Source organism: Bombus vancouverensis, chromosome 9 (genome assembly GCF_051014615.1).
Source record: "Bombus vancouverensis nearcticus chromosome 9, iyBomVanc1_principal, whole genome shotgun sequence".
In the NCBI taxonomy this organism is placed as follows: Eukaryota; Metazoa; Arthropoda; class Insecta; order Hymenoptera; family Apidae; genus Bombus; species Bombus vancouverensis.
The window spans coordinates 16,181,395-16,206,024 of NC_134919.1; the positions used below are offsets into that span (position 1 = coordinate 16,181,395).

Consider the following 24,630-nt stretch of genomic DNA (forward strand, 5'->3'; position numbering starts at 1 on the left):
CAACGTTATTATTGATGATACTTTCAAAGTACCAACATAGAGAGAAACATTTGTTCCTTGTCAAATATTTAGTGTATTTATTATTATTATTATTATTATTATTACTTTATTATTATTTATCATGTACTAATTTTATTGACATAATATGCCAAGAGGTTAAGGGGTTAACTTAATCTCAGTTAACAAGTGGTGTAGGTCAGTGTATAGTCAGCCAGAGTATACGCAGTATATGGTCAGATAAATAGATAAGATTGGTAACTGCTACTATGTATTATTATAATCGTAGAAATTTAACTGTTCGATTATTTAATGAATTTCATAGAACGGATTGTACTGCAGTTTACTAAATAACAGACAATAACAAAAATTATAACAAGAAATGCAGTCCGTACAGTTTATTGAGAAAAGTATGCGACTTCTTCGATAAAAAGAATTCCTTTTTGGCCCAAAAGTTTTCCTATCACGTCAAACATATTAAATTATACTTAATATTTCATTATATCATCTTTATAAATCATATTTACAATTACACGATATTCAATTTTCATTTTGTCAGTTTGCAAATTGTCGAGTTGTCAGATTTGAATTCGTTACATTTCGACTTTTTACTAGAAATTTACAGTTTCCTCTCTTTTGCCTCTTCTATGCCGAATTTCTATTCGAATTAGCCAACGATATTTTTTTCCTAACGTTTCTAAATGCACGGACGACGCATTGATTAGGCTCGCGTTTCGAGTTTCAGTCACGACACTGAAACTTATTAAGCGAGATGGCCTTTCACGGGCGTGCACGCGACTCGACTTCCGTTTAATTAAAATTTCGCTTTGTACGTCCACAGTTGGCCATAGCGTGGCAGCTAAACGCACTAAATCGCTATTAACCGTGACCCGAGAACGAAACTCGTTAACTTGAAGTTCCTGCCTCTCTCCCTCTTGACGTATGGACAACTACCGGTCTTATGAGCGCATCGCGATTACACAATGAACTAGTTAAAATCATCAGATTGCTGACGTGCATAAATTTCGAAGAACGACGACAAATTGCTTTAAATCAAATTTGCCGATCAAATGCGTAGGACAACAATTTTACATTTACATAAGCAACACAATTACATCTTGAAAGTGCGATAATTCAAAATGGATAAAAGACACGAAAAGGAGCAATGTATTACCGTTCGATCTGTAAAAACACCGAAAATATTTCCTTCCATTTTAAAGTAAGAAACAGACAGAGCGAAAGACCAAGAACAGCATTCGAGCTCACAGCTCGTTCGGATTGCCTCTTTAATCTTCCGTTTTCCTGGAATCCATTCCGATCTTGGACTTCTCGCAGCTTTATGCTCGTGCTTGTCTTCCGACTAACCGCTGCCCATGATTTCACGATGAAGCTACTGTGACCTAATCAAACGTCTCATGGGACCAGTGGAAGGACGTTTGCGTTACCCCAGAAGACTACGACGATGTAAATTAAGCGTGACTCTATGTTGGAACTTTGCCTCGACGTTAGACTCTTGGAAGTTTGCGTTATTAAGTCTATTAATCTATCGGGTAGTTGGTTAATTGAGCCATGTGATGTATGAGTTTTCAAACGGTAATGATTCGTCAACTGGAAAATTCGTTGTTTCTTAAAAGTCAATGGATAGTACAGTTTATTGAAATTATCTTTCTATTTCTATCGATATTCCACTTGTAGAATTACGTATTAATCTGTACCATTTAACTAGTTATGTATTAATTTACGCGTACAACTAGTCTGACCTCATACTGACGTATTCTCCTTACCAGTAGCGACGGTCGACGTATAAGCGAGCAAGTAGAATATACGTTTCATTGGCCAGACGAGTAACACAGAGGTTGAAGCGGTAGAGAAGCTCTATAATTTATTAACCCTCGATATGAATTAACCAGCGTAACATACAATTTCGTTAATAACATCGGCGCAACCATGCAAGGTAGCTCTCGCAGTAGAAATTCTTCCACTTAGCTTTTTTCCATCTCTTACCACAATGTAATTGTGATCAACTTCTGTATGCTTCTTTAACAAAAATAACGAAGACACTCGAGGGTCTCGTTCATCCTACATGTATAATTTTATGTAAAATTAACTCGAAGTTAAGCCGGTTCTCTGGCTCGCGCGTTCCACTTTCCACTTTTAGTCGAGTCAAGAGCTGTATGAAAAACTACCATACCATCTTTAATATTTCGCTGTGTTTGGCGAGAACGAGAGGAAGGGCATTGGTAGTGTGTGTACTTAAAAAATTTCGCGAAGAATCAAAGAAGTTGCGAATAAAATGGCGTCGACGACGACGACCAAAGGAAGAAAGAAAAAAAAAAAAAGAAACAGCTTTCGTCGAGAAATAAGTTTACGACTGAAGTGGTTCAAAGAGCCACGGTTTACTGTCGACACTTCATGCGGGCGTTTCAATCGTTAAAAGACCCGGTTCCTTTTAAATTACTTCCAACATCTGTCGCGTTCTTGTATTTACGAATGGAAAAGGGATCGAGTACTGTAGGTCGCGAGTGATTTGTATAAAAGACTATAAATTATTTCCTACGTGTATACACTGTGTTCCAAAATTCGTGGTACGAGTAAAGTAAATGGAAGTTCCGACGAAAATCAAGAATAATAACATTACGTTGGAACTGTACATTTTGTAAGTTTATCTACACACAACTAAAACTAATTTAGCAGCAAACTTGAAAAATACAAACAAGTTTCAAAACTGACTTTACCGTATAAGAAAATCAGCCAAATAAATTTCAAGAATAATCCCACCGTTAAAAATTCTAATTCAACGCATCGATCGTTTTCTTCGTCATCGGATACATAAAACGCACGCTCGATTCCCTGTAAAACGTGCAATCTTTTCCACAAACCTGCAAAAGGCTGTTGTCTTTGGTTTGATGGCTGAAGTGGTAGAAGAACGTTTTGGCTCCCCTTCTGGCGTGATAAAAGGCAATCCTCATGAGTGGAGCTACGGTATGACCATCGCTCAACGCCTCCATCGTCGAATCCCTTATAATGATAGGATGAAGGATAGGCTTGTCCCAGTCCGTATACTCGTTCCTCACCGCGGAGAAAATCTCGTTCAAATGATATACATAAGCGTTCCTAATGAACGTTCGTAAAATTCGATTTCGATGATCCTCTTCGAATCCGTACTGAATATCGTTCGCGTTAAAATCTAAATTCGACTCCGTAGTAGACACGCCAAGGATAAGAGGTACTTTGATGAACGTGTCGCTGGCTCGTTCCATATCCAGCCCTGGATCGGGATTGTTTTGGTCCACTGGCAAGCCTGGTCCGATCCGTGGCACGAATCTGAAGCGGAAGACGAGACGAATTAGCGCGATTCATTGCTCGTCAGGATACCGAATTGGTACGGTGTTCCCCGTGTCGATCGATAAGGCGACCAAGTAAATCGGGTGCCAACAATAGCGTGATCCGACTCGCGAAAACTTGCGCTAGCCGATTAGCGACTACACTTATGCTTTGATCTGGAATAAACGGTACTATGATTTTGGCTTGGGCGCTATAGCGTTCGATATAGCATGGGATTTTAGGGTTATAATTACGAGATACTACGATGAGAGCTTGCGCGTAGTTTTCATAGTCGCGTTGGTGTAATTGCACATTGGCTTAATCGTACAATTTCGTAGTAGACTTTTCAGGATGTTTTACCGTGGTTAACGTATGTTTGCGTTAAGAATGATCGTATAATTAATTTTTCAAGCTAAAGTTCGTTGCTCTCATTAAGTTTTCTATAAATGGATAATGAAATTAATTGCGCATGATTGTTCAAGATTTGATTATTTCAACTATACGAATCACTATACAAATATATGTTTATGATTTTTCCTGCCATTAACGTTTCTTTTCTTTTTTTTTTTAGATCGAGTACTTTACACGTATAGATGTATAACATCTCTTTTAAGTTGACATTTGATATTGTAAATCGTAGATGATCGATAACTTGATTCGCGTTATGGACGGGCCGCGATCTTTTTATGCCGGTAAACGTAATAAAATACAGATAAAGTACAGTCAGATTTTAAAAGATACGTTTCGTTCAAGATCACGGGAACTTTATTGGATTCTTTCGTGCGGAGAACAATAATATCGGCGACTCGGAGCTTTTTATTTCGCGCAGGTAACGCACGAGGAATTTTTACATGGAATTTACGGGCAGCTATTCACGGATCTTGCATCAGCCTCGAATCCAGATCGTAAAGAGTTACTATCTTACCGGATTTCCGGCAGTTCGACGGCCATGAGCTCACGCAGAGGAATGCCGCGTAGACAGTTGGCAATATCTTCGTCGTCCTCGGTGGAACATCCTATTTGCTTTGCTACTTTCGATCGTAAGTCGTTCGGATCGTGAACAGACGCCCATGGGCTTAACGCTGAGCCACTCGATAACACGACTCGATGAAAAAGGCCTGCAAACATTGATCGACACATTTTGTTAACGAACTTGACGATCTCTCAGCAGCACCGAGAAATCGATAAACAAGGCGAATCCTGTGTTTTCAAATGTTTCCGCTTGTATCTTCGAGCTACGTCTGGTTAAAACCTACTGTTAGCACGCGACGACAATTTTCATTTCCATTCTCTATTATTTCGCGGAAAATGAAAGGTAAAATGGATCGTAAGGACATCGCGATAAATTACATTGAAGACAGGAAACGAAGCGCCTTCTTCGCCATCGTCTCAAGCGTCACGGTAGTAATACTGCTCTGAAGAAGAGACGCGTTAAAGTTGAGGCTGATGGAAGGAGAGTGAGAGAGTGCGTTTCGTCCCGGGACTACCGGTGGACTCGTCAGTAAGGCTATGCCCGGTAGTCCCTGCCTTAGACGTAGAGGGAGTCTCGCTAGGTGCGGTATTTATATCAATCGCTCGTATATTCGACCGCTAGCGAGTTAGACAGACAGACTCGTTGTCGTCGTAGCCCTCTAGTGTTGGCGGTTGGTACCCGCGGATCGCCCGGGAGGTGTTGCGCCGCGTTGATGCCTCGACCTGTCGGCGTCCTGTTGATACCGATCCGCCACAAAGTCCAGGCGAAAAGGGCCACCGGATATATCGAAGTTATTACATCAACACGGTAAAGTCGTTATTCACGATTCACGATATCTCAAAGAGATTTACGCGATAATAAAAGATATTCAGAGGGAAGAACGAAACGACAGCGGCGACGAATTGTGATCGGCTGCCACGTGCATAGGTAAAGCCGTCGTCTACCTGCAGCGAATAGAACGCCAATTTATCGCGCCTTTTACGAGGCAAATATTTTCCATGAAGTAGTTTGCTTTGCTTTAACGAATATTAGATTTAAAAACTGATTCCCCTTGATATTTATCTTGTGAAAAACGATATATTTTACATGCATCTCGAAGACTGTTCGTCGATTCTCGGGATGATCGTTGACGTCGACAGTGCGCGCGTGTTATCATCGTTCGTTCATACGTACGACGATCGTTGAGATATCGTAAACAGACTTAATAACGCGTAATAAGCGTTATCCTTCTGTCGGATATGGCTACGTGGCAGTAAAATAAAAATGTTACCGGCAGGAAATCGGCTCGGTTAACGTGATTTACACGAAACGGTAAACCAACAGCCGAGTGAACTTGCGCATCAGATGTTAGACGATTCATCGATACACTCGAGAAATGCACAAGATCATCGAGTAATGATAGCTCGGCAATCGCTCCTGATGTTCCGACATCGGAATTCATCTGAACCGGATCTGATGACGAGTAACCATAATGCTTCCCCAGCAGAGACATAACAATCTATATTTCTGTCACTCTCCAACCCATATCCCTCATTGCCTATAACTCCTACTTACACAAACGAGAACCTCGATACAAGGTATATCAGAGAAACTCCAGACGATGTAATAATGCCAAATAGCCAAGAGCCTCGTGTAAATACAAACCATCGGCAACGTGTTGAAAAGAAAAAAAGGAGGAGACATGGAATCTCTCCAAAATAAAAATTGATAAAAATTCAAACATTACCACAGGCCTTGACAATAGCCTTCGTCTAGTCTCCACCGCGACATACTATCGTCGCTGAGGAATGTGTAGAATACTTTGATTGAAAATTGGATCAGCATTCGTCGTAGCCGAGGACTATTCGAGAAATGCGATGTCTGGGGATCTAGGATCATCGCATCGGAAGAACGCAGTCTGCTACAAGCAATTCAATCTAGAAACTTAGATTTTATATCTACAGGTCAGCTAACTTACTGGCCAACTGACCCGAATAAACTTTCCGACTTCTTAGTTTTCCTTCACCGGAGACGTATCCCACATCCACGCACAAATTGAGGCCAATTACGATTTAAGCTTGGACCACAGCGATGTAAGTCTAACGGTAAGTACAGATATTATTTGGTCGCAAAATATGCTGGGTGATCTGGCTCTGGTATGTCTTCGATCGGACTCTACGCAACGATCTACGAGTACGTCTGGTCAAGGACGTGATCGACTATCATTCGACGAGATATAGAGATCGCAACTTGAACCGCCAAAATAATCTCGTCAGCGACCTGTCAAACCAACGCGCCGTAAGAACATTCGAGGCTGAGAGGATCTGGCCAAACGACCTCTTTACATAAGTTCGGTTAAATCAGCGATGGACTGTTTCTGAATCTAATAATAGAAAAAGAAGAAAAAAATCTTGAAGACCATTTTTAAATCATTTGTTATTTTAGTAGAACGATGATGGAAGCTGAAAAAGCCTGACATATACCGACGAAACTTGGCTGTTAAACCCTGGCACACCCTGTATATATGTATAACGAGAAAATATTTTAGTTATTTTTATTTACAGTACAATACAGTTATTGCTTTTGCTATACGAAAACAAATTTCGTGCCTACAATTATCTGTTCTCCATTCGCAAATACACGTATCGATTTTAATTTACAGATATCCATTGTCCCCATTATTTAGGTTACAATTAATTGCAATTGGAACCTACTCGTTCGACCTATATTCGTATCCGTTCCTCACGTTTCTATATCCGTTTTAATAATCCAATACGAGACATCGTAAACCATGTGACATTTAAACAACTCCCAGATTCAATACGATAGAGCAAATTTGTATCGACTTACTGTAAAATATTAAAAATTACAGATATGTTTTTGATTACGCGAAACAACAAATACGACATAGAAAAGTGTGTCTAACGTCGAACTAACGCGATAACAACGATCGAGCGAATATTATCAAACGTTTCTCGCCGGAAAATTCTGAACATTTAACGCAATTATCGACGAGTCAAGCGATGTGTCTGCAATATTTCGAAAATTTTGAAAAGGACGAAGAAATGGCTCAAGTAAAGAAAGAAATGAAAAGACAATTTCGGCAACACGATACTGAATTTTCAAGCAGCTCTTCTTCCTCCGTAGTTTTCCTTCGGTTTATTAGTTCGTCATTTTCTTTCCTACCTTTTATACTAAATTTATCCGACTGAAAATTCTCTTCGCGGGGGGAGAGGAATACGAACGAATTCTCGATAAAGAATTAAACGAAGAAAGGGAAAAGAAATAAAGGGAAATAGGACGAAGAAAAGGAGATTCAGCTGAAAAAACCTCGCTCGCTTCAGTCCGGCATCGTTACGCTACGTTTTAGTGTGGCTTCACGAGGTCGCCTCGTAAAGATCGTAAGCCGGAGGAATATCCAAACAAACGTCCTTTAAAGCATCGAGTACTTCACGCGGAAATGTTGCAGAGAGAAGCGTATTCGGATTAATCCCGGTGCTATGCCGAAGGGAAATACGATGCAATACGTGTCCAATGTAAATATCCTCCGCCTCGTCGAACGCAAATATTTGCCTTTTACAATTTTGTATCCCGCTCGCTCTCTGTCTAATGCTGCGCAACTATCGCTATAATTTTCGAGCAGACGATACATGCACGAGACAACTGCGTTTTCCTATAACTTGCGATTCCGTCTGTATCTGATTCATGACGAAAGCTTCACGATGTTCGTTGGAGCGAAATCCGAGAGAATCTTCAAAGTAGATCTACGATTTCATATAACTGGTGTTTTATTTTATAGTTGCACGTATACACTAAAGTAAAGGATGTATATTGTGAAGTAAAAGACATCAAGGCAGGAGTACCGCAAGGAAGCGTCTTAGGACCAATATTATACACACTGCACACGGTCGACGTACCAACAACTACCAACAGCAAACTATTGACATTCGCAGACGACATGGCTGTACTAGTGAGGCACACTAATCCAGAAACAGCAGTCACGTTACTACAAAAGCACAAAAATAGAAAAATTGCTACAAGATAAACAAATAAAAGCAAACCCGGTAAATGAAACCATATTACATTTACACTAAGAAAACAGAAATCACGAAATGTCCAATTGAATGGCACGCACATAACACAAACAAGGCAAGTTAAATATCTAGGACTCCATTTAGACACACAACTTACATGGAAACAACATACTAAATCAATTACGGACAAAATACGGATAAAAAGAAGACAGATGTACTGGCTAACTAGTCGCAACTCTAAACTCGGCATAGAAAATAAATTAAAAATCTACAAAACGATAATAAAACCAATTTGGTCGTACGGAATACCGCTATAGGGGACAGCAGCAACGAGCCACGTAAATAAACTAGAGTCGCTACGATCGAAGATACTGAGAACAATAGTCAACGCCCTATGATATGTCAGAAACGAGGATATACGCAGGGACTTAAAAATACCAACGGTCAAAGAAGAAATCGGCAGGTACGCAGAAAAATACAAGGAAAAAAGGGCAACACATCCAAACCAGCTGGCTGTTGAAGCGAGCAAAACTCTCATAGAAAGAAGACTAAAAAGAACACCCCACTGACCTCACTAAAGAAATAAAATAGTCAAACTTGAAGATGGTACCTCGAAGAAGATGGAAACTGGAAGATGGAAAAAAGAAGTATACACTGCGGATGTTTAGATAAATTTGTAATTTTACGAAGACGATTAATGATATTTCGAAGTATAAAGAGTCAAAGCATAGGACATTTACATTCAATGTTTATCGATGTATTTAGCGTTTTCAAATCGGTATAATCGCGATCTAAAGGAAGTTGATCTAAATACGCGAATAAATACCAAATTAGCATTGTATTCGACGATATTCGCCGAACAATTTAACTCGTCTCCATTGCCATTCGTCTTACGGTACATAAGCTGTTGGAAATCTCGTTCGGTTATCGAATATTCCAACTTCCTCGAAACTTTCTTCGGCGTGTTATTCCAAAAATCTTCTCAAATACCGAGCATTCGAAACTTCCTCGATATTCCGTGGCGCATAGCCAACTCGGAGACACCGGATCACAGCGATTATTTCAATCACGCTCCACCCCTAAATATCGGAACTTCTTACTTTACAATTGGTGCACGCGGAAGGCGGTTCATGAATTACAATAAACCGAATCGTTAATTTCAGAGTGTTGGAACTCGAACGAAGAACACCTTGCCCCATTATCGGCTGCTGCTGTTCCTCAATTAATTAATAATCTTTGATAACCTATCGGAATATCGCTACTACCCTTTTCTCTCTGCGACCGATCATCGATTTATAGGAGGAAAAAAAGAAGGAAATAGATGTTTTTAAGGCTCTTTTACTCTATCATCAAGATTTTTTGAGCAATCGAATACTTTGTACGTTTAATTAACCGATAACCGACATTCACGATCGATATCATCGTTTCATACTTCGATTTTATAAAACGTAACCAATTAATTGTCGCAAAATAATCCTGAAATTACCAAAGTTGAAGATCGGAAACTCTAAAAATTTTCTGAACACATAATCGCAAAATGCAGTTGTAACGCGCGTTTATGACTCGCATCTCGAGCGAGTCGCAAAGTTCGTAAATCGTACGCGATCTTCGGGCCGAAGAAAACGGTCGAAATAATCTGTACGAGGTGTCGAACACCGGAGACTCTGAAATCTTCACGAATCAGCCGATTTGTATGCAAGATGCACCGTTTCATAAGGTCGAGGACGAAAACGATAAGAAACGAAGCTGTCGCGAATAGAATCGAGGCAGAGATGCCGACGACGATGGAATTTCCGATTCGGAAAACCGCGTATAATATTATATAGCGCGAATAACCGCGATAAATTAAACCCATCTGATACTGCGTTGCTATCGTGCTCAAACTTTGATTTACTTTCGATCCTGCCGGCGAAATTGCCGAGCTCTTCGTGTCGTGCTGTTAATTGGACCGAGAAGGGTTCATTATGAGTTGGCGCTGCTAGTTTTTCAAGTGGATTAAAAGATGCGTTAAACCTTTCCCGATGGAGAACTGATTTTACCCTCGAGATACGAAATAGGGTAATTTAAGCCTCGAGTTAAAACGTTTCTGATTGGTACGTCAGCGGAGACACGAGGTTTCGTAAACTGCGATGGAGTAATTTGAAGTTGGTTGGATAACCGCGGATTTTAATACGATCTACTTTAATAGAAGCTATTGGGATAAAATTTATGAAATTTTGTTCCGCTATATTATATCATTTCGCTAAGTTGGCGAAAGTATTCCAAGTCCTGTCGTAGAAAACTTTCATATGCATATTGTATGTGTTGTATAAAACGATTTGCAATTTTGTCGATTAAATGGGATGGAAGTGGCGGATTTGAACAATACCGATGAATTTTACAAGGGATTTATTAATCTCGACGATAGCGGAGCGATGTGAAGCATACGATTGCAGATCTTGAGAGAGTAGAGCGTTCGCAAGCGTATCAAGTTAATTGGGACGAGAGCAGAGGACGCAGATTGAAACTGATGACGATGGATATCTTAGCTATTCACTTAGCTATTGACTTGGATCGTTTAATTAAACATTTATGTTTGCAATTCGACAAGACAACGGGAACGTGATACTTTTTATGGTCACTGGTCCAAATACTTTTGTCTTCTCGGTAGATAATTTAGATTTATACTCTGGCGATTCTATAAAAAGATAGCCAGCGTTGACTCTCATTATTGATTCACTTTTAGTTTGATAAAACGTTTTACCGACACTTTGCTAAAATTCGCGTAATATTACATATACAGATTCACTGAAACGTTCAAATACTTATAGACGGTAGTGTACGAGAGTAAAAAGTTCTTATTGTTAGCCAGTTTTAAAGCTTTGATAAGCAGTATATGAGATTCTCTTTTTACCAAATCGATTGGTTTTTAAAGGAAGGCTATCGCCTCTGCTAAGAGTTACTCACGAGTCCTTCGTTCGTTTTTCTTTTTTATCGATTAGTCCGTCGCTATTCCAGCGCTGTTTCTCGCCTATACTTCGCGTGCACGAACGATTGGTTTCGCGAGTAATGACGGGAGCAGTGGACCGTGATTCCTGGCAATTGGCTGACTCAATACGCGCCAGTTGCATCAGTTCTTCTGCTTTCGAATCGACCTGACTACACAGTACGCGATCAACTAAAGAAATTCGTGACAAACCAGCGAAATATTAGGTGGACGTACGATTTAAACGACTTTGCATGGTGGAAAAGTGAGACCAGAAGAGACTGAAATCCACTTGGATTGGTTGGTTACTTTTGTAAGACCTTTGAAGAATATTGTATCTATTTAAAAAAAGTTGTAAGTCTAAGAGAATTTTACTAACACGTATTTTTATCTTAAAAGAGTTTTTGCTGGTTGATTTTTGTTCAAAGAAACGATATTGGTATTTTAGCATGTTATATCATGTACAGCGGTTCAAGTTTCTAGACCAGTAATTCCGTTTGAATGTAACTCTAATAGAAATTTTCTTGCAGGAGTGTTTACGATGCTGTATTTTGCGAGATCAACGATAATCGAAGGAATATAGAGAATGAAGCGTTTACGCGATTGTGCAAATGCGATTATTTAAAAATTATCGTTATATTTGATATCGCAATGGCGTTAAAATTGTACAACTTGAATGCGACACGATATAAGCTTCTAAAGTGAAACATCGTTTGAATTCTCCAAAATAAACCGTTGCGAATGTATAAAATTGCTATGACGAATTCTTAATTACGAATCAACCGTTCTAACCACCATTGTGTTGATAGTATTAGCGTTAGAAAAGCTGCGAAAGGATCGTGTTATGCAAATTGCACGTATACTTTGAAACCGCTGAAAAGCGCATTCCTTCGTCAATACAAACGGCCATTATATACCGAGCAACAAAGCGAGAGATGCTTCAAGTCCTAGCACTGTATGAAGCGTTCTCGTGTTCAGAGAACCAGACGCCACGGCGGTCGGAACGGGATAAAACAAACAGACAGGACAGACGCGAGAGAGAGTTGCTTCGAATGCTTGCGGCTGTCTGAACAGGATCCATGCCGCTTCTCGGCCATTTCCAGCCGGGTTCCGGTTGCGCCGGAAATGTTACCAAACAGTTTACATCTTCGGCCTGGCCTTTACAGCTCCGGGAACGCGCTGTCTCCGTTCCAGAAGCTGGCAGGAAAAGGAGGAAAACAGCTTTTCCTTCGTTGCCCAAGGTTGCAACACGGCAACTCTTCAACCACCGTTCCTATTTCTCTTTCTTTCTTTGCTCGCTTTTTCGACCTCGATACGCCAGCAACGAGCGACTTCCTGTGAATAAAACGAGGCAACGAGGCTCTTCCGACGCGTCGTGGAAACGCGGGTAAAAATCCACTCGGCCGATGGTGATGCTGGAAATCGAGGAATCAAGCTGATGCGCGCCTCGACTTTTATGCTTCTGCCTCGCTCCCGTTCACGCCATTTCCAACTGGCGAATTTCGAGGAAGTTGCAGGAAATTACGGCCTGTTGCCGAGGCTACGAAACATTCGTTTCTTACGGACGTTTTTCGTGTATTTTGTATACGTGATTTCAAGGGCTTTCTTTATATCGAACAAAAACGAAGAGAATTTACCATTCTTCTGTATTTCGTTCTTGCCGAGAAGTGTTATCGTCGTATCGAGCATATGTGGTTGTTAGAGTTATTACTTTGGATCATTATGCTTATATGGAAAATTTAATGGTGTAAAAGTGCACGTAATACGCAAAGGTACTCGTATAGTACTCGTTATAATATTAAGCAGTACCCCTTAGAAATAGTAATTTACATAACCAGCCGCGATGTACATAATTATGGAGCGTCGAACCCTCAACGAATGCGAATACTTTTAAATATTTATTTATAATTACCGAGAGTTTCGCTTGAACACTTTTCGACTTGGAATTTGAGAGGAAAATAGATATACTTCGAGTAACCTAGAAAAATACACCGAGCTATGAAAATCTTTTGTGGAGAAAAATTTCTTCGCTCTAATCCTAACGATATTTTTTGAAGCCATCGAAGCCATTAAAACCACTGCTGCATTCTCCTTCGAACAAAGATGCAAAGATATTTTATTCTCGCAACCCCTTCTGCAGACTTCAAACCGTATCTTTTAAAATGCTTTCCGTTTCATATTGATACGATTTCTTGTCCCGAAGATATTGTCGAAGGAAACATCATTTTTGCTGTTCCTTTACGGCTGTCCTCCCTCGCGCTTACTGACCTGTCCCAAGCCTGGCACGTATGCAGTGGTCGGTGACAGCCGCCGAGTCAGCGCTTTTTTCCCTACTATTATAAGGGCGACGCGTACGCATTTCCAAAGGAAAGAAGTGGGTCACGAAATTTCGCCCACCATTCAACGCTCTCCGTGCACTCGACGTGCTCCGATTTTCGTGCCTCGTATCTCGAAAACCGATTCGGATATCGACTTGTAACAAAATGCATCCTCGAGTGCCACGGTAGTGGTACGTACGGTTTAGTCCTGTTACGGTGCTACAGCTCCACGGTATTCACCGAGTGCATTTCGGTTTTAAATTTCGTCGTTCCTTTCGGGTGGATCTTGTAGTTGAAACTAATGCGGTATCGAGTGCCTGATGGTTTACCTGCTATTGAATACGCTAATGCTGCTCTTCACGGATTTCTCTCGCATATATCTCGGTCTCTTAGGAAATCTTCGAGCTTTGAATATCCTTCTTTCCCTAAGAAGTCTTTAAACGTAACTCGTCGTGTTATTAATTGCGAAAATGGTATCTTTTATTAGTTTCGCACGATCCTTTTATCGTTGGTATTTTTCTTAGTGCTGTGACTATTGCTCGGAGGTCTTTTATTTTATCGGTATTTCTGCTTCAGCGTTTTCGGTATTTCTTCTTTGTCAGAATTCCTTTGGCTATTATATTTTATTTCTGGAATCCTTTTCTTTTTGGTATTTCTTTTCTTTGGGTTTATTATTGTTACTGAAATTCTGTTTTCAGTTATTCACATTCTAGTATTTCATTATGTTAGAGAATATTTTCGCAAACTATCATTAAAGAGAAACGGGTGGGATGATAGATTATTTTCCATCGACATAGAACAAGGGGAATAATCGATCTCTAGTGCGTCTTAATATCAACGAGAACTTCGAGAGGAAGTGTCAATGTTCTTGCCAGACAGAAAATAAAATAATAACAGGAGCACATGTGCTATGCTCTTAATTATTCATTGATAAATAAGCGTGCTTTATTTCGTGGGTCAGCGCAGTTTCAAAGTATAATTAATGTTCCTACGCGTTGCTCGAGTTTCTATAGCAATATTATACTTTACGAATATTTACGCTGCACTTCAGCTGTGCATGTATATTTGTCTTAGAAGCACGTCGACGTTTCTGTGGTTATCTGTTCTCATTTTGTTCAAATCCTTTAACGTCGGACAATTCTCAATGAATTAATTATAATAAGTACCAACTGTTCCATCTAAATAATATTTAACATAGAAATTGTAAAAGTTTGATAAACCTTTCATCGATAATCGAAATCCAAATTAAATCAGTCTGCAGACAAATTGAATTAGCTTCAGGAACGTAGTCTAACTCTTTACTATAACTTAACCAACAATTAACAAACTATTTCATCGACTGACAGAACCAGTTTTACCATTTTCCAAAAATGTCAAACGAAATATCTCTCTTCATTGAAACCCATTTTCTCTTCTTAACTGTACACTAATCGCACAAAGCAAAGTGAATGAAAAAATACCAGGAATATCACGACCCCATCGGGTAAATCCCGCCAACTATGAAAAACCAAATTCCAGTAGTTAAAGCCAAAAAGTGGAACGTCCAATCTGTACTACAGAGAGAGTCCAATAAAAAATACATTTTCGGTTCTCGAGGAATAAAACGAAGCCACGTAATTTGTCACTATCCACGCGAGATCAATACGCACGATTTTTTTCATCCCTCTTCCCTTTGTCCCCTGCTCCCACCCCACGTGAGATGTCGTACTATCTCGATCGTCGATCCGGTCGGGTTTGCCAGACTAATCTCTTGCCGATTAATCTATCGAGTGTCGGGTAGCCAGGATCTCGCCTAATCGCGACCGACACGCGATATTTCTGCTCTATTTCGAATCGATTTTCATCCATGCCGCTTGTTATTGTACGGTCCTTCGTCATCGTGGTCGGCCCACCGACTCTCGCAATTTGTCTTCGACACGGCCGAATGTGTTTAGTTTTTGGAAAACAAGCGTTTAATGCTCATCGGAATTCCAGATTATATCAATGTGTTGGTGTATTCTGTAATGTGTAACACAAAGCAGAAGGAAAATGAATATTTTATGGGAGAGAAAGTCTTCCTCTGAAAAAACGAATTAGGGAAAATTGTGTACTTTTTTAAATCTTTCCGCGTTCTTTCATTTTCAGTCCAATTGCAAAGTTTTCTCGTGTTAATAAGTATCTCAAGTTCTTAAAAACTCTTACCGATACGCGTGATTTCTTGTTTCAATTGTACATGTTAGACATTTCCCTGAAACATTGCAAATCTTGTTTGTTTGCCAGAATGAGAGCAAGATTGAAATAGAAAAGTTGGAGGATCGTAGGAGGGTTAAACGAGCGAGACAAAGGTCCTATTTTATCAAGAATTATGAAGAAATATTATATGAAAGATGTTCAGGAATATATCAAAGATTAAGTCTGACTCTCAACTGTTGCAGTTTCTCTCTAATGCGAGGCAGAAAGTTTAATTTTTGACGTCGCGTTCGCGTGTTTTATAACGTGTAGGACAGAGGAGAAGAAAGACGAGGCGTTTCTTTCGAAATAACGCGTTCGTGCGTCATTTTATCTTGCTGCACAGTATTGCACAGAATAAAATTCAATTCGCTCACCCTTGCCATAAGGAGCAAGTAGAAGAAGGTTCACCAGCGCAGCTCCAGTATCGTGTCCAATCAACGTGATTTTTGTCGGATCGCCTCCAAAGGCAGCGATATTTTCACGTACCCAGCGTAGTCCCATAGCGATATCCTTCAAGGCCAGATTTCCACCAGATCCTGGCGTTCTGTCTGGATACGGACGAGTCCTCAAGAAACCTGGAGCATTTCCAACCATACTTGACTCTACCTTATTTATTTATCAAAGAAATATGTACAATATTATGTTAATTTTCTTTTCCATTTGAATGAAAATTTACTCTCATTTCTATCTTCGAATATTCTTCGATTCTCTTATTATTTATTCATAGATATCAATACATTTACGAAATTTATGTGTATCCGAAGAATCATTAGAAACTTATCGACTAATTTGAAACGTTAGACGATAAAGAATCTATATTCGATATTATAATAACAATCTGGTCAATTTCATATATTAAAAATAAATCTTTTCTTATTTACTGTTTCTATCGTTATCTCAATTTATCGTTATTCGGTTTCATGTTATAAAATGATATACAATTAAAATACCATTTATATCGCAAATGAGATCTATCTTTTTTCCATCGTGCTTAATTCCACGAAAAAGTTATGCCGGATATCTGAGTGCCGTTCGATTACAGGAAAACGGATACCATAGGGAACAGTTTGTTTCTACATTCACGGATACCGTAATTGAATATACTAAAGGAACCGTAAAATATTAATCCGCTATCGGATGGATTTATACGACCGTTGGACGCGCGCAATTATAACGTTAAATAATGCGACCGTGTCGTTTGTGTTTCTGCCATAGAGCCGTGCACGTGTGTACGTTTCGTTTGGACAGAGTTTAACGCGGCAAATGAATAATGAGCAAGCTTTTGGGGAATAAGAATTCATCCGAGTTGGATGAATTATTTATTCGGTGTTCCTGCTTTATTTGTGTTTTCTTATTTACCCTGCATTATTCATGAGAACTTACAGTTTTTTACTTTCGTTTTACGTTTTCAGTTTTCGCGAATAAAAATGGCGTTACGTGAATACACGTGCTTTTTTCTTCGGATTTTATGTGCGATCGATTAAGGAAAATAATGGCAAAGCCTGCAACTTGAATGCGTCTATATGTTGTCGTTGCGTAATTTTGATATTACGTGTACACGTATGTGAATCTGAAAAATATTGTCTTGGCTATTTATCATCGTTATAATAATATCACTGTGGAAAGAAGCGATTTATTCGTTGGTTAAAAATTATAATTCTCGTTGTATGTATAAAAATGATACGTACCTAAGATTCCAAGACGATAATTAAGGGTGATTACTATGACGTGTCCAGCGCTTGCCAAAACGGACCCATCGTAGATGTTTCCCGTTCCCCATTCGAAACTTTCACCGTGAACGTACACCATCACAGCGTATGGTGCTTCTAGTCCTCGTGACCCTACGGAATTTCATAATTTCAGTTCTGAAATCTACTATTATTAATATCGCGATTATATGTGGATTATTATTCAAATATTGTAATCTGTTCTAATAGTATTTCATAGAATCTCGATATCTCCCTGCCTATATTAATATATTTTGAAGAAATATTTTTAACGAAGCGGTATAATATTTCCATTTAACGATATCAATTTAATTAACGAATTACAAGCTGATTCGTCGAAGAGATGCGCGAGTCAGATCTTTAATACGTAACGTAACATTCGATTTACCTTGACAACTCAAGCCATTACCTCGTTATCGAGATCAATCGATCTTACAATGATTTATTACCATGGTAATAATCCAGCCTGCATTCACGTAGCCCATATATTTCGAAAACACGTCGTTCATCATTAACGCCACCTCCAAAAGTGTCCTTCTACCGTGAAACAACGCGTAATTAAATGATAAGAGATCGTTGGGCGATTTCATAAGGGAAACTCTCAGACCGGGGAAGAACGACGAGCAGGTTGAATTGGCCGGATTTAAATTCATTAGACGCAAGGGGTGGTTTTACGTCCGGAACAGCGTGGTGTCAGTTTGCTCCAAGTGCACGGCTTGTTACCCCTAGTAATGGTGAGTTACGTTGCAATAACTTCTGCATTTCTCCACGCGTAGAGCTTGTGTTTATTAACTTGGAAAATATAATTTTATTACGTTACATTTTGCATGTATCCTTTAACACATTTTCAGTATTAAGAAATATTATTCATATTCGCCTATTCTAGATTATACGCTTTTATTCGAGTTTCACCTCATTCTCTTTTTGCAAAGAAATCAAAGTACCACAGGAAAGAATAGTTTTCTTCCTCGAAACAACCAAACATTTTTACTTTATGCCAAGAATTATTTCGTCCATTTGATTTAGAGTACTACGATAATTTTCGATACCCAATAATCAAAATTTGTTTTGTCATAATAAATAAAGAGGAATTTATGACAAATTCAAATATTACATTATCCCCGTGTACATAGGTATATCGATTTGTTCACGCTTACAGGAACCTGTACGAAGTTTATGCACATAATAAATTCCTCCCATAACCGCAAACCGTATCATAAAAACTACCATCAAGTACATCATAAAATAAACTCTGACGAGTATGTAAAATAAAACTTCCAGGCAAACTAAGCTAAAGCATCGTATATACTTTCAAACTCAAAAATCATTATCACGCCATTAAAAAAAAAAAAAAAATGAAATCCAATACGAAAATTCCACTCTGTTTCGCGCGAAAAATATAAATCAACTGTATTCCCATTTCTTTCTTTCAGGAATTTTTAGAACACTAGAAGAGATTCAATGGTCGATCGAAATCGATTTTCTGCGCGATTAATTCCGCCTGTTATCCGTTTACTTGTCACCGTAATATCACGTTGGCCAGGTATCGTTAATCGCGCTCCAATCACGGCCAAATCGCTCTTTAACCGGTTGCTATAGCGGAAACGGACGCGAAGCGATTAGCGGGCGACGACGGTTTTATTGGTTTCGTCGAAAATTCAATTTCTCTATCGCGTTACAATCCGCTCGACCGATTTAATTGGCAGCGGCTCGCCTGATCGAAAACGGCGAAACAACAACGGTGAAGCTCCCTCGCGATTTCCTCGATTACGTAACAACCATCCCCCTTTCCGCCCCAGCTTGTGTTTCATCGTGTACAAGGGAGAGACACCGGTGGAAAAAATTCGGCTAAATCGTTGATTGGGATGATACACGGTTTGTGTGGTGAAACAGAGGGAAAATAAAACGAGTATTTCGCTCGTTATCGTGAACCGGATTTTTTTCCAAATGGAGAGAAGACCTGGCGTGGTAATGTGTGGTTGATCAAGACCAGAATTGGCCACGACTAAGATATACCGTTACTCTATATCTATTTACGGCGTGTAATTCCAACGAGGGTCATACGTTATACGCGTGTTTGCATAGAAATTGCATTTCATGTAAAAAAAAAAGTGTTCGTGTAATTTCGAATATTTCCATTGTATCTTGTTACTAATTCTTATTTTCTCTTCTTTATACCTTTCTCTTGTTTGTCATTACTTCATTTGCAATCTACTTTATCCCATGTTGAAACACGTTATTACATAACAAATGCGTATTTCCCTGCCATCAAATTCCCGGGGAAGACCACGAAGGGCAAACTTTTAATTCCAATCTCAACTTTTCATCGTGCAATTTCGTCCTCCGTGTTCACACGTTATTTCTCTTTTTTTCTTCCCATCGAGTAATTTATAGATGCAGAACAAGAGGAGTAGTCATTCGTTCAGAAATACGTCTAAACATAAGCAAGTGCAAACTCTTTGGAGATTAGGAGAAGCTTGTATAAAAACCGTACGCAATAATTAATTAAAAAATATTTGCTGACCATATGGAAATAATTTTTCGCCATATATCCAAGTACTTGTCGATAGAAATTTATTAAAAAACTAATAGATTGCAATGAATTTTCAACGTTGACGTAAATTCGACCGACGTGAATTTGCCCTCGTAAATTCGACTACGACGTTCATCGAATGATATACGAGGCGGCTTTTACTTTCGCGACAATACCAGGCATAAAGGTCGTAATTACTTGGGAACTAATTACTCGAGGAAGTAACTTGTTTCGTAATATCGTATTATTCCATAAACAGACGATAGGTGGCAGGCTTGAAATTTCCTGGCCGTGTGTTATTAACGCGTGCTAATTAATTGCGAGCATTACACCTTGAATCTTGCGAATATAAAGGCGAGATTCGCGCGTTTAATTAGATACTTAATGCGCGACACATATTCCCTCGTCTTTCCTTTTATTCTCCCTCATTAACGTTATGTCAGCAACTCGTGACGTTTGCCTGGCGTTTTTCCGCGAATGTTGAATATAAGTTTGTTAATTACGCAATGAACCAAAAAAAAAAAAAAAAAAAAAAAAAAGGGAGAAACAGAGAGAAAGGAGAGGAAAAATGAAAAGAGGAGTTCCAGAGTGTTACTTATGAAAAAGAGACAATTTTTGTGTTCCAATGTAATAAACCGCTTTCCTGTGATTTATTTTCAACAGTGATAAAAACGTGAATTGTCCTTTTTCCATATAAAAGTAAAGTTATTCGGTTATTCAAACAATGCGTTTCACGATTAGTTGCAAAAGCACTGTCTCCGCTGTATATTCTAGATGTTGACATTTTATTCTCAACATCTAGAAAGCAATAAAATATAAAAATGATTAAAGCAGGCTTGTTACACAAGTAAAGACAAGAAGAAAGGAAAGGAGAAACGTAACACAGAGTTTTCTTCTACTTACCACTGCCGGGTATGTACAGGTTCAAAAACAGGCAGTCCTCGCTCTGGTTGGTCAGGAACATGTACAAACGTTTCAGCTGTTGGTATCTGCCTAGAGGCATTTGCAACAAAGCAGCTGTGTCATTGCTGATGTCCGGAAAGTGCTGGGGGCAAACCGCGCCGAAGGAATCCGCCAGTTTGATGCCGTCCCAGGGGATCGGCGATATCGGTGGTCGAAAACGTAAATCTCCTACGGGAGGTGCCGCGTACGGTATACCCCGGAACACTTCTACGGGATCTAAGTGCCTGCTGTTCAAATCCTGCGACAGATACACGAGATACTATGTATTGCCAAAAAAATATATATCAAAGGAATGAAAGCTTGGATGATTTTATCAACTTCACACACGAAACGACTGTAATCGAAAAAAGTATTTGAAAATAGATTTTTGTAGATATCTTATGAAAATAGTAAAAAAATGTCTAGTAGAAAAGTTAGTAAAGCTCGTAGAGAAAAGTAGCGATAATTTTAAACTGTCTTTTATTCGCCACTGTATATATAAGTTTCCAATAATTCATAGATACGATCCTGAAATCACATTCGCCGATAGATGGGATTTTCGATTAGCTATATGAATTTCGACAGACTCTAATAACCACAAAAGTACCTCGTTACTTGAATTCGGTGTGCGCAGACCAGATAGCGAGATCTCTGGCGGTAATATCTCTGCCCGGGAACACACAGTTAGATGTAAATCCTCTATTTTATGTACATAAACGTGGCTCGGATGTTCCTGTTCCGAAAACTAATTACCTAATTACCCCCTGCGTTTCGATTATCTCTGCTTGACGAGAAGATCTGCTGGATTCCCGGCAATCCACGAGCATCGCAGTTTCTCTCATCGAACGATCGACTTCTGTCTCTCCTTTCGAACAACCGAAAGTTTCTTTTAGGAAGACAGAAATTTGACGAAAAAAAGACAAGAATTATCGTAGAAAAGATTTGTTAATTCAGTAATTAATAGTAATTTAAAGATTCGTTAATTATTGAATAAGTTTTTAAACTTTGACGCTCTATTTTACCATTAGACTACTAAGCTTTTCTCCGCGCTATGTACCGTGACTTTTGCTTCGCTTCGACCGATATAATTACAATGCCGTATCGAAGTTGAAATTAAAATGACACATGCAATTCATAAAAATTTTCTACGGCGAGTGTTCGAGTACTTTTGCGAGCCATTGTACTCGCATACGTATGTGCATATTCAATGCTATTTCCACCGCTTTTTCCACACTCTGCACATGTTTCTAAACGCCCATGTATATTTATCGTGGATACATGAAACTATGGATACAACGTTGAGGTACAAACATTTTTATTTCCAATCAATCGCTTCAGAGAACGGTATAAATTCGCGAGACGTTTGCGTGTGGCCGTTAACGAAACTCGATAATTGCTTTCGCTAGATATAATTGCGCAGAGAGAGAGAGAGAGAGAGAGAGAGAGGGAGAGAGAGAGACAGACAGACGGAAGGAGAATGGAAGAGAAAGAAAAAAGAAGAAGAGAAAATGGATGGAGAAAACATTGACATTCTTGGAAGCAATTATACCAGAAGGGCTAATAAATCTCGTTTGGTGCGCGTCGACGTTAATTGCACCTCCGGTTGGTGGCCGTGAGAGGTGAACTTTCGCCTCTTCTTTTCCACCCCTATTGAGAAGGACGATGGAGCCGCATCGAGTTCAAAATCACGAATTCCCATTAACTGGAGGATTCGCGATGTTACCCGGAGAATGATAAAGAGAGCAAGCTGACAATGTTGGAAAGACGTGAAAAAAATTCTTGCCCCTCGGCCTTGTTTCTACCCTCCAGCTCTCTATAATTATGGCATTTTCTATCTTGAACGCTGTCGAAAGGAATTTTATAATGGAAGATAAGTTTTTATCGAGGATTTATAATATCAGTGCCATGGAACTGATATTGATAAGAATCTAATATATTATAATACGAAAAAATGAAAAATGAAAGAATAAGATAAATTCGATTAAAATTATTTTTACACCATCCCTGCCCACTTTCCATTTTCTACGTAAGTAGGACATTTCAATGCTTGGATTTTTCACCATTGTCAATTTGACGTGCAAAAATGAATTAAGTTCAAACGAATCAAATGCTTTCTTTCTTTATCGTCTTAATTTTCTCCCTTTCTTTCCTTGTTTCTTTATTCCACTTTTATCCTTTGTCGTTTCTCTTTTATCTTCCGCTTCTATTCATCCACTGCCTCTGTTCTTTCCTCGCCATTATTCCCTCTGGTTTTTCCGATTGTGGAAATATTCGTGTGCGGAAATTCCGTAAGCCCGGTAATCAAACAGGTCCATCAAAAAATAACGCTTCTCCATGACGCTCGGAAACAACGAGAGCTGGATGACCAAAAATATACCACGCATACCAATGCTCAGAAACTGACGACTTTGCGTTAATTTTGAAACCACGGGCTCCGATTGAGTTCGGTTCGGGATTTTATTTAAAAAAACGAAGAAAAGAAAACGCGCAAAGAAGAGAGAAAAAGATAATTGTAATGGGAGCGAATGTTCGATCGCGGGGAAAAATCGACGAGGGTGGAGAAAATATTTAAATGAAAAAAAAAAGAAGCGCCCTGACGATTCGATTCGACCTCGTTCGCGCTTGTGTTTTCGAGTCCGTAAAAAATTAACGACCTTCACCTGGCGTTGCAGCGTCGACAATCAGCGTTCATGTTGGTGAAAACGTCTATGAAGCAACGTTGTTGATGCGTTATTTATTCCCGCGGGGTCATTGATTTCCCTCGTCGTCGCGCGATTGATTTCTGTTGGTACACCCACGCAATTATCATCCCTCTCTGTTTATTCTTTTATCTTGGCTCTGCCTGTGTTCTTTCTGGTCCTTTTTTCGCTTTCATTTCGGTTTGCTGCGGGACTTTGATTCCAGGAAAATCGAGCGCTCGATGCGTTGATTTTGAAGTTTGTAACGAGTCGGATGTCGATGTGTGCTTCGTGTTCTGGTTTACCATCGCTGCGACACTTGAAACGTATGAAACGCGGAAGAATGTGTCGTAGAAATGGTCGATTAAAATATTCGACGAACGCGCGAAAAATAAGACGCTTTCGAACGATATTTGTATCACTTACTCTACTAGTGATACGTCTGATCGTAGATGGACCTATATCACTGTTACAATATTGTTGCACTATTTTCTCGTTTAACGCATTTCAATTTATTTCGTTCTCTTGTTATTTGTTTATTATTCTTATGTTTTCTACAATCTATTATAAAAATAAATTATTGTAATTTTATAGAAACGTTTATTAAAACGCACTCATTGTCAAACGAAATTGAAAATTAAATAGAAAAACGAACGAGCGAGCAGTAATGTTAAATATAATTACTGGAAACTTTTATAAATTCGGCGCGTAATTAAAATTTCGAATACGTTTTATACTAAAATTTCATAAAGATCAGAAAATTAAAGGGACTTGTATGTATATAGGGTAAAATAAATTATACGCTCGCGGTGGCACGAAAAGCTGAAACACTGTTAGTGATACGAGTTTGCTTTCATTCGGATAGCCCTTACATGTGATATAAAAGCGCTTCCTTCTGTACTTTTTAACCCGAGTATAATTTTTGAAAACCGTTGCGAGCAAAAATTGA

At 39.1% G+C, this 24,630-nt stretch overlaps 1 protein-coding gene across 6 annotated transcripts in view; it reads right to left on the bottom strand.

Annotated features, from left to right (window-relative positions):
• The window catches only part of NLG-5 (neuroligin 5), a 361,805-nt gene that overhangs the window by 5,319 nt on the left and 331,856 nt on the right, over positions 1–24,630 (bottom strand). For all 6 annotated transcript variants that reach the window (XM_076621249.1, XM_076621247.1, XM_076621248.1 and 3 more), the window contains 5 exons: positions 20,965–21,262; positions 17,490–17,642; positions 16,176–16,376; positions 4,247–4,439; positions 2,877–3,321 (listed from right to left, as the gene is read on the bottom strand). In XM_076621249.1, coding sequence (XP_076477364.1) covers positions 2,877–3,321; positions 4,247–4,439; positions 16,176–16,376; positions 17,490–17,642; positions 20,965–21,262 — 1,290 coding nt within the window. The remainder of the gene's footprint in view (positions 1–2,876; positions 3,322–4,246; positions 4,440–16,175; positions 16,377–17,489; positions 17,643–20,964; positions 21,263–24,630) is intronic.